This window comes from Hipposideros armiger, unplaced genomic scaffold (assembly GCF_001890085.2).
Source record: "Hipposideros armiger isolate ML-2016 unplaced genomic scaffold, ASM189008v1 scaffold_10, whole genome shotgun sequence".
Lineage (NCBI taxonomy): Eukaryota > Metazoa > Chordata > Mammalia > Chiroptera > Hipposideridae > Hipposideros > Hipposideros armiger.
Window position 1 is genome coordinate 3,590,418 of NW_017731360.1, and position 11,247 is coordinate 3,601,664.

Sequence of the window (11,247 nt, forward strand, 5' to 3'; positions counted from 1 at the left end):
TAGGTTGTTTTTTTTTTTCCCTCTCGTAAAAAGAGGCAAAATTTTTTATGGTACCTTATTTTAGAAGCTAAAATTCATTTTGAGTTTCCAGAATGATTCATTTAAATTTTTTTTTTTTTTGTATATCAGTTAGCTACAACTTTAAAACTAAGCAAGTTGGTATTTGCAGTGCAAACAATTGATGGTGATCCTCAAGGTCCTTGGGCAGAGTCTCAACTAAATGTTTGGATTCATTTACTGGTTATTTGGATGTTTAGGTTCCTTCAAAATGATACATAATACTCAGTCTTGGCCTCTGCTGTGGAAGATACCTAGGCATATAAGATACAATTCCTCCCCACGGGGACCTCTTAACTTAGTTTTATTATCTAGATTTGTTATCTAAACAATTAGAATAGTGGACACAGGCAAAGACTAAATTATATCATGCACAGAATAAGGATTACTTTGTAAAAGGTAGAGGATTCCTAGACATTTAGTCATGATTAATTAGTGTTCCCATTTCCCCAGAATAATTGGAAAATTCTCACATGTAATACTGATCATGGGCAAGAAGGGAACCAATGGAAAAGTAGCTAGAAAGAAAGCGAGGCTTAGCACTCAGGATGGACAGCATGAAAAAGCATGAAAGTACTACTTAATAAATGGTAATGTACTTACCAACTCTGGATGTAGGATTTGTTTTTGGTTTTGTTTTTTCAGGCTTCCAGAAAAGCTCTATGACTCTGTGCCTATGTCAATCTCAAAATAGGTTAGAGTGGGTTGACTATAAACCAGATACGCTCTAAGCATTAATGCTTATGAATATTTTTGACAATAAAGATGGTCACCTTAGGGCCTCTGAAAAGAGTCTGGGAAGGACAGAGGAGGAAACTCATATACTGCATTTTACCATGTGTCAGGCAGTGTGCTGGGCACTTTTAATAAACATCTCTCTATATCCCTTTATGAAGACATATATGAGAAATTTCTCTTGTATTTCAGTGCCAGGAGTAGATGGGCTTCTTCTGAGTACTTGCCCTGTTTATTTCATGGACACTATGACTTTCATAGATGATTATGTTTGCCTGGTATTGATTTTAGCATTTTTTTTGAGCCTTTACTATGTTTTAGGCACTCTCATTATTTATATGCATTATCTCTGTGAATCTTTACTGAAGCCCTTTTGTAGTAGGTATTATTCCATATTTTTAATGAGAACACTTTTCTAAAGCTACACATCTGGTAATAGAGCCAAATTTCAAACTCAGGTCTAATTCTGCAGTGTAGCCCAGCTGTTTCTTCCTGAGATATTTATTTATGCTCTTCTTCTAACCTTTATTTAATTTTAAACGCCTGATCTGTATCCTAAATTTTTCCATACTAGCAACCCATGTCTTAAGGAAGTAGAAAGAGAAGGAACCAGGAGTCTAGCAAAAACCAACAAGATGTGTGCATTCAGAGAGAGGCTTGCAGTAGATTTAAACTTGAGCCAGTTCTCAAAAGTAGGACATTTGTTTAGTGATTTTCTGAATCTTTCTTCTTGTGCTACTAGGCATTAGCCACATATGTTAAAACGTATGTCATACATTCTGGTATGATGATTATTTATTCAGCAAATTTTTATTGAGCATATACTACATGCATGTATATCATTAAACAACCCAGACCTAGGCCTGCCTTCATGGAGCTTATAATTGGTATAAATGCTTGAATAGGTGGGTTGTGTCTTACACATACCCAGTATTTCCCTAACTGCACCACAAGCAGCCACACATGTATATGCTGTAAGACCAGCACAAAATTGAGTGGCTTGGGATTTGTGTCATTCCAAGGAAACACTGATGAATCAAGAATATGTAGAATGAAGAAATGTAACAGTCAAGAAACCCATAACTATGGCTTTGTCACTTTGAATACCATGATTCTTAGAAGAGCACCAGAGTGACAGTACACAAGACTTTATTTGAAATTTTAAAGAACTAGTGTGAGCCAGATATCTTTGATGGAGCATTGTCAGAAGAATTTCAAACTACAAGTTGTTACACAGATGTATTGATTTAATTAGTCTAGATAACACCATTTATTTATGCTTAAGCATCTCACACATGCAAAAGTTGGTAATTTGAAGTCACACAATAATTTGTGAGTTATCTTCTATACCACGTGTTGTAGCTTCTGAATACCAACTTTCACAAGTGTGTGTGTCAGATGCCTAAGCATAATTAAATGATATTATATAGATCAATTAAGCAATACAGTTTGCTTTTGGAATTCTGTTGACATAGTTTCATGTAAAATCTTTTGGTGGTGGCTTTTAAGATCACATTAATTGTTAAATACATTTTAATCCTATATTATGGGCAAGATTTTCATTGGAGCAGAACATATCTGGGTTGTGCTGGTTAGATCTCTTTGTATATCTGGGTGGATCCTTAATATACCATCGCAACTTGATAAAATTGTTTTGGTTAACTATACAGTGGGTATTTTGGCCAGTGAATAAAGAAGAGTAGAGTTATCCTCTTAGCAAAAAGATGAACTTTTTTTTTTAAATTTTTTTCCAGTTTATTTATTTATTTATATATATTTTTTATTGGGGAATTGGGGGATGGGAACAGCGCTGGGGAATTGGGGGAAGGGGAACAGACAAGGTGCTGTCCTTTTTAAGATGAACTTATTTTTGTGATAGGTAAGAGACTGTATTATTAAATCTCTCGGGGAGGGAAACCAGTTAGAATCCTCTCCCCCTCTCTCCCTCTCTCCCTTTCTCCCTCCCACCCCCACCCCTTTTGCTATTCTAATTTTAACTGTAAGAACACCAAGGTGTTTTATGTTTGCCTGATTTTATAGTACTGTTTTCACACTTTAAAAAATGCTATTAGTTATACTATATATATTTTTTATCTTTAGCTAATTTAAATAGTTTCATTGTTTAAAGTGGAAGCTATCAAAAGGAGACTGGAGTGTAGCTAATATACTAGGAATTTAGGTAGCATCTTTTCTTCCAGAGTTTGGGATGCCTCACCTCTATTATTTTTTCTCACTATACTCCCTAGAAGATAGAAAGGGGAAGGATTAATTAACCCAGTTTTACACAAAAGGAAACAGAAGCTCATAGGGGTTAAGTGTCTTGCCTAAGGTCAGACTTAACTAAGAACGTAGTCACAGAAGGCGGCAGTGAATTCCAGAGCCTGGCAGAGTGTAGCACGCTACCCACTGGGAGATGTGATAGGCAGGTAATTATTTTCTCAGAAGACTTGACTACTGCTGGTCAATTCTTACTCCTCTGAGACTATCCACAGTCTTATCCCCAAGGCAGAAACTTGTTTGCAGGTTAGGGCTATTCCATAATCTTTAGCACAGCTGGCTTGGAATTCCAAGTAAGTATATAATATTTTCATGTATTCTTCTAACATGAGTTTCTTCAGGCTGCCAAGTGCCCATGTTAATCAATGTTCTAAGAATGTAAGATGTCACTTTCAGGACCATTAGCTATTATTACTGTGTGCTTTATAATAGGGGGCATAAAGGTATTCAGTTTCATTTAATGTACACTCAATTGAGTACGTACGTTTAGGATGGACACATAACCTTGGGCAAGGCCTGCTCACTACCCGCTCACTGAGGCAAATGCAAAAGGAAAGCCACATTTTGCAGAGGAAAAGGAAGCCGTGTAGAATGGGAGGCTCACTGCTGATGCCTGGGGGCATAGACAGACTGAATTTAACATGGAAAATGGCCCAGCTGGTGTAAAAAAAAAAAAAGTCATCCATTTGGGGATGAAGAACAAGACAGGCTTAGTCAGGGTTCTCTGTAGGAACTTATATTCTCAGACCTGCAGGTAAAACAAAGAAAAGACCCCTATAAAGCCAAGTTATAATGTTTCACTGATAAAAATTACTTCTTAGTTATCTTAGGGGAACCTTGTCATGTTAGGAAAATGTTAGCATTTCACCTAAATCTATAGTTCTTCTGGGATTTTTTGTATTCATGAACTTCCACTATTGTCTGCATTAAAAGTTGAGTGATTTGACTTAAATATTTGAGACCTACTATCCTTCATCACCCTGAGTTACTTGTTTAATAGTGGGACATACAGTTAACCACTTAGGATTTTGCTGGAGGTGCTCAGACAGCCTGTTTATTTTGGATGATGTGGTAGGAGCTGCTGCTTTCTTTAGTCTGTGGCTTGACACTGTCAGAATTGTGTTTGTTGGTTTCAGCAATTAGAGACACGAGAGCACCCATGTTTTGCCTTTGAAATGATTTGTAATAGGTTCTGCTCCGTAGGCTTTAAGAAGAAAGCTTTTTCATGTGCCTTAAAGTGCTTCAAGTGCTCTTCTGTTAAAAGAAAACAAGCTGACCTCCCTTTACTTCTTACCACACTTTCGGTCCTTTAGGTTCCTCCAAGTTTTTACTTCCATCATGATTTACTTAGCAGCTGCCATTTTCTTATTCATTAAGAGTTGGAATGTTCCCATTTGCCGTGGGAAGAGATGCTGGTGTTCCTGCTTTGACGAGCGCTTCGCCATGTCTTTTCTTTGGCAGACCCCGTATCACGTCAACCTCCTCCTGGCTGGCTACGACGAGCACGAGGGCCCAGCGCTCTACTACATGGACTACCTGGCAGCCTTGGCCAAGGCCCCCTTTGCAGCCCACGGCTATGGTGCCTTCCTGACTCTCAGTATCCTGGACCGATACTACACGCCAAGTAAGCTCCAGCAGCCTGGGCAGGGAGTGGTAGGAGAGCCCCGCCTCAGCTGCTGCCCAGCTTTGTGCACTGCCCCTGAGAGCTGGGCGGCCAGGGCTTGAGTAAAGAATGGCTCCTAAGAAGCATGCGCAGGTGCCCTCTGGAAGCTTCTCTCTCCTTTCAGTAGGGTTATTAAAAAGCTGGTCAAAGCCCCGGCCTTTTGCCAGACAGAATGAGATATTGCTTGTGCCCAGAGCTCGGTTTTGTTTTGCTTTTAAAGGGGGGTTGGAGGAGTGAGTAAAACTATAATTCTTCAGTTACAAAAGTTCAGGTTTTTGTTTGTTTTTGTTTTTTCATTCATTTTGCCTTGCCTGGATGCTTATTAGTATCTCAGCTGTTGAGAATGAGCAAGTAAACCAAGTGGTTTATGTGTTTGTTTTGAGCTTGTGAGGATGAACAGGTCCTCAGCATGACAACTGAGGATTTCTTTGCTTAAATGTCAGAGCTTTTGAAGGCCACAAGTCTGGGCCCTTCCCTTGGTTCTTACACCTAATGGCTACCCCCCTCCTGCAAGATAGAGCTGGCTCTCTACTTGTCAATAAACTGTCATCTTGGCAAAGCTTCCAACACAGGGATATTTTTGTGCTAAGTCCTATCTTCTGACCCCAATCCCAACCTCGACTTGAGCCACTGTGAGCAATAGGGGTTTGGGAGTCAGCTTTTTCAGGCTGTCGATGCAACACAGATAACCGCTTCTCTCCTTACATTCCTTTCTTCCCTGTCAGTATAATAAAACTCTGGCTTGTTTATTCCTTTTTTTTTTTGGTGCTGCCCTCTCTCTCAACCTCAGCCTTGCCAGAGCCCCAAGCCACATCCTGAAAAGAATTAGCCTGGCCTCCTAGAGACTGTTTCTTGATTTGGCATCTGTCAGTAATACAGCTGATTTGCCCACCAAAATAACCACCAACCACCCCTGAAGCCTAACTGCATAACATGTCATCCCAGTTTGCCATGCCTATGGACAGTTCCTTTGGCTCCTATTTTATGAGTCTTGGCCCCATCCTATAAATTCTCTTGCCATTGTTAAACTGAGACCCAGCTGGGAAAGTGAGGCTAAAACTCTGGCCCTGTCCTCCCTTCCCCTGATTTGCAGCTGGCTAGGACAGATGGAACTGGTTTAAGCCCTGGTCTAAAGGCGGGGTAGGGGAGGTGAGGTGGGGGGATGGGCTATAAAAAAGAGGCAAGCCTGTGGACTTCTCTAGAGGCAGGCCCTGGCCATGGGAGGCAGAATTCTGTCATGCTTACCCTTCTCTGTAGCAAATCGATTTGCAGTAGCTTGTGGCTGCCAGAACATTGGGGGGGCACCCTCAACTGCATATGGAATAAGTTTGTTGCAAGCTAGAAGGCTAGGCATTTTTACTTAAAAATGTTTTTTTTTTGCCTTTGCCGTTTGTGTGACACGCAAGAAATTTGAAATTTAATCAGAAGTTGCAGTGGAGAGTTGGATTTTATGGCATCACCTTGAATGCTTGGCCTCTGTGTTCTCTTTCAGCTATCTCACGTGAGAAGGCAGTGGAGCTTCTTAGGAAATGTCTAGAGGAGGTGAGTAGCTCCCATGAGACCCTGAAAGGACTGAAAAAATGTTGTCTCTCTCTGCTTGCCAAGTTTGTTCTAGTTCCTCGGTTGCATTTTTTCTGATCCTTGCCAGGAGATGTAATAAATACCCACTAACCAGATGTGAAGTTGCTACCAGGGATAGAGTTTGGTGGATAACAAGCTTATGTTTTCCTCTCATGGGTCACCTCTTCATCAATGTCAATTTTACAGTTTAATTACTTTTCTTTTTGGTTCATCCAGACTAGTGGTTCTCAAATTTTAGCATGTATAAGAACCATCTGAGGAACTTGTTTAAAAAAAACAAACAGATTCAGCCCCGCCCCCTTCTGATTCTGTTGTCCTACTGTAGAGCCTGAGAGTATTTTAACCAGCAGCCTGAGTTGATTTTGCTGCAGGTGGTAACTGGCCATATTTAAGAACTGCTGCCCTAGACTTTATAGCAGCTCAATTCTCATGCCACCTGGAATTGCCATAGTGTCTGCTCCCTTAACAGTGCGTGAGTCCTGGAGAGAAAGCTTTCCCTGAGAATTCAGGAGACCATAGACAGCAACTAGGAAGCTGCAGGCAGAAGAGGAGAGAAGCCTTTAGTTTATGAGTATGAGGCCAGGATCATGGATCCCACTCATTCTGGTGCTACTCCTAAGAGTCAGAGGCTTATGGGCATGAATGGAGGATGAGGAGGAAAAGAAAGCAGCCGCCATAGGCTTTTTTCATTATTTTACTGTTCTTGGGGCCTAAGGATTAACTTGAATTCCTGGTGAGAGAGTAAGAGGATGAGAGCAGGACTTTGGACGCAATGTCAGTTTGCCTCTTATACACATGCCTGTCATTTTCAGGCCACAGTACCTCTTCTTCCTCTTGTTTATAAACCCCCTTTCTTAAGCAGAAGCTGAGGATAAACTCACATGCTTTTTTTAACCATTCAGCTGAAAGGCCATATTAGTCTGGCATTCCCAGGTGTTGCAAGGGGCTGCCAGGAAGAAGCCACTGGAATATCAAGTGCTTTGAGACTTTATTCCTCATAGACCCTAAAGATGATCATTTTAGAAACCCACATTTCCTTATTATCACCTTTTCTTAATCTGGGAGCTTGTTTCTGGACCTCTAGGGGTCATCAGCCAGAGAGGACTCTGGAAGTGAATGGGTTGTTGCTGCCCAGTCCTCAGCAGTAAAGGAGTTGGGAAACATCGAGGGAGGGAGGACTTAGGCCTGGGGAGGTGGGCATTTCTGGGACGTGCTCCTGAGGGAGCAGGTCGAGAGCTTTGCGCCTTCTCTCTGGAGACTAAGTGGACATCCTGGAAGGGCAGCCACAGAAGCAGAGATTTCCTTCGGAACAGCCTCAAGCTGAGAGTCTTCCGAGAGTGCAGAGATGTTACGTTAATGACAGGTCAGCTTGTACTGGAGGAGACAGAGCCGGGGTTGTTCCAAGAGCAGTTCTGCTGACATCCTTCCCACCACCCCTCCAGCTACACATGCAAACATGCACATACCCAGTCCTTACAGTGTGGGAGTGTGACTGGGGCAGACTCTTGGTACCTGGGAGTACCTTGCTTGGGTCCAAAGCTTGTTCCTAGGGCAGTCACTCTTTTGTTGGCTTATTACCTTGAGACATTTTAAAAGAAGTCTGTGTTTACCAGGCTGATTGGTATCTGAGTGTGGGAATAGAACATTGGATTGTCTCATTCTTTCATCAGCTGACTGACCAGAGACAAGCTCCCAGCTCCATCTCCCAGTTCTAGCTCACTACCGTCCAGTCAGCCTCCTGCTGCACCTTGGGCTTTCCTCAGTGTCCTGGTATCGATGGCCCCCAATAGAATGTAAGCTCCACAAAAGCAGGGATTTTTATCTGCTTGTATGCCCAGTGCCTCAAATAGAGCCTGACCCATAGTTAGTGTTCATAAACATTGTTGACTGATTTCCTTCATGTCTCTCTGCAGCTCCAGAAACGCTTCATCCTGAATCTGCCAAACTTCAGTGTTCGAATCATTGACAAAAATGGCATCCATGACCTGGCCAACATTTCCTTCCCTAAACAGGGCTCCTAACATCATGCCCTGTGTCCCACGTGCCAGGGAACTTTTTTTGATGGGCTCCTTTATTTTTTTCTACTCTTTGGATCTGCACTCTTGCTAGATGGTTAATTGAGAATAAAGCTAAGTATGGATAAACCGAGCTCTCTGGTTTGAGTCTCAGTTTACCTGACATCACCTCAGGAAGGAAATGGATGGAGGATCACTGCCCTGATGCTGATGTCTCATTCCCTCTGAAGCACTGGTTCTTTTTGCCCCTAAGCTTAAAAAATTTTAAATTAATTAACATGAATAGGTCTTACAAGCACTTGTGAAAAATGCAAACAGTACAAGGACATAGTAAGAAATGTTTCTCCTGTCCCTATAACTTGATCACCTGCTTTTCTTCCCAGAGGAAACTTCAACTACTGATTTCTTATCTGTCCTTCAGCAGGTATGCTGTTCCTGTATAAAATGTGCATGTGCATGTGTGTACACACATACCCTTTTAAAAATAAGGCTGTTACTCACTCCCAGATTCCAAGTAAGTAGGTTTGGAACATAGAAATATTTTTTAAAGCTTCCCTAGTAATTCTTCAGTCATGACAGAACCACTTTATTGACGCTTCTTTGCAGCATTGGTCCTCAAACTTGAGCTTGCATCCCAGGCCTCTGGAGGGCTTATTGAAATAGTCTGCTGGGTCCTACCTATTTGGGGTATGGCCTGAGGTTTTTTGCATTTCTAACATTTCCAATTGTACAAGTAAGATAAGCCCTACTTTATCCAATTTTGTGCTACTCTTAATACCACATAAAAATAGGTTTTTGGTTTATCTGAAATGAAATATCTAAGACACTACCTACAGATCAAAACATTTATACTAACAGTATTGCGTTAACATCAGATTTGACTGTCATACACTTTTTAACACACCAATGGTAAAAGCTTTCTACCATAAGAAAGTTACTCATTGGATAAATGGGGGAAAGAGATGATGCATATGGCCACAGCTGGCTCAACCTCCAGTATCACTGCGAGTGTGCAAAGGCTTGGGCTTTTGGCTAGATTCCCGAGTCTCGTTCTAAGGCACCTGTTTTTTAAAGCTCCAATGATGACGGATAGTTGCCCCAGCTGAGCGCCACTACTAAAGCACAGGCAGTCCTGCTTCGTGATTTTCCCATCTGTAAAATAGTCCAAATTGTACGTTTTCCATGGGGTGTTCATGAGGTTTGAGGGAAGGAAGGTTTTCAAAGGCTGCCCTTATTCCTCCTGGAGCACTATGGTCATTTCAAAGAAAACAGGAAAGTCTTTTCTATAAATGAGTATAAACTCCAAAAATTGTGATGCTCGCCATTTAACTTGCAGCTCCTTGCTTTGCAAAAAGGAAGCCATGTGAACCATCCCTGTGTACTTTTTCTTTAATCATCATTGACTTTTTGTTAGGACTAAACCCAGATAGTCAGGCTAAAACACTGTTTTGCTGTGGGGGAGGGAAGAAACCTTACTGGAAAAAACCAAATTGTGAGACCTTCTTCAAAGCTTCTTATGCCACTTGCAGTCTCCACACTGTACTGTTGCCGCTGCACTGTTATGACCCTGACCTTGTGCTAGAGGAGCAGAGCCTCAGGGCCTGAAGGGCTGGGGAGACCTTCCCCTGGGCTGCGAGCCTCTCCACAGGGGACTATGGGGTGCAGTGGAAATGAAGGGATGGGCAGATCAGACAGATCTGTGAATCCCATTCACTCTGACCTTGGGCAAGTTGCTCTGAGCTTTAATTGTCTTATCTCTAAAATAAGACTTGCTGAGGACTATATGGTCAACTTAGGGAAAGTTGTCAAGCACTGAAAAAGTTCATAATAAACCAGTTTCTTCCTTGTTCCCTTTAGAGATATTTACAACCTTTTATTGATTTGTTACCATGTGCTGGGCATTGTGTAAGTGCTATATGTCTGTTATTTAATCCCCTCAATCTCCCATCGTCTAAGGTAATTTTAGTAGTTAGTCTCTTGCCAGGCCCAGGGCTTTGGTTAAAGCAGAGCAAGGGCCGGCCGAGTGGCTCAGCTGGTTAAGAGCTCGCCCAAGAGTGTGAGCTCTGATCAACAGCGGTTCAATGCCCGGCCCGAGCTGAGCTGCCGCTGAGCTGCCAACAGGTGGCAGGATGGCTCAGCTAAAAAAAAAAAAAGCAGAGCATACTTCCAACCTTTCCTCCATTCCTTCTTTCACATGGGTGGGTTGAGGTAATGAAACTTCTTAAGAAAAAAAATCACATTTTCAGACCTTTACCCTGGGAGATGATGCCTGGACTCCATGTTCCCTTCACTTCTGCAGAACACTCAGCATCTGTCTCTGACAGCACACCTGCAAAGAACTAGGGGAAGAGCATTCCAGGCAAACAGAACAGTGAGTGCAGTGGCCCTGCAGCATAAAACAAAGTGGTAATTTAAGGAACAGAAAGCAAACAGGTATGTCTGGAGCAAAGGAAGAGAGGAGTTTAAGATAAGGCTGAAGAAGTAGGCGAAGTCCAGAACGCTGCAGGCCTTGGTATGAAGGTGTACCAGTGGAAACGGGAAGACCAGTCGGAAGACTTGCAGTGGTCTGAGGACTAAGGCGGTGGCAGAAAGGATAGAAGTGGACGGACTTTCTGATGGATTGGGTGTAGGGAAAGAATCAAATATGACTCCAGTTACTGGCTTGAGCAACTGGGTCAAGGGTGGTGCCATTTACTGAGAGGGCAAGTGTAGAGGAGGTCAAGATTTGAGTACTTCAGTCCAGAGCTCCGTTTTGGACGTAAGTTTGAGATGCCTGTTAGGCAATCCAGTGGAGACATCAGGCAGACCATTGTACGTCTAAGCCTGGACTTCAGAGAGAAGGCCTCAAGGAAGGCCAACAGGTGGAGGCCAAGTAGAGAAGGAGCCAGAGTTGGAACCAGTGAGAACAGGAAACCAGGA

General features: G+C 42.3%; 1 protein-coding gene across 3 annotated transcripts in view; it reads left to right on the plus strand.

Moving 5' to 3' along the window:
- PSMB2 (proteasome 20S subunit beta 2) overlaps nucleotides 1-8,462 on the plus strand; it is a 30,430-nt gene extending 21,968 nt beyond the window's left edge. For all 3 annotated transcript variants that reach the window (XM_019656926.1, XM_019656935.1, XM_019656942.1), the window contains exons 4-6: nucleotides 4,531-4,693; nucleotides 6,225-6,274; nucleotides 8,227-8,462. In XM_019656926.1, the coding sequence (XP_019512471.1) occupies nucleotides 4,531-4,693; nucleotides 6,225-6,274; nucleotides 8,227-8,334 (321 nt within the window). In that variant the 3' untranslated portion in view covers nucleotides 8,335-8,462. The remainder of the gene's footprint in view (nucleotides 1-4,530; nucleotides 4,694-6,224; nucleotides 6,275-8,226) is intronic.
- Nucleotides 8,463-11,247: the final 2,785 nt, after the last annotated feature.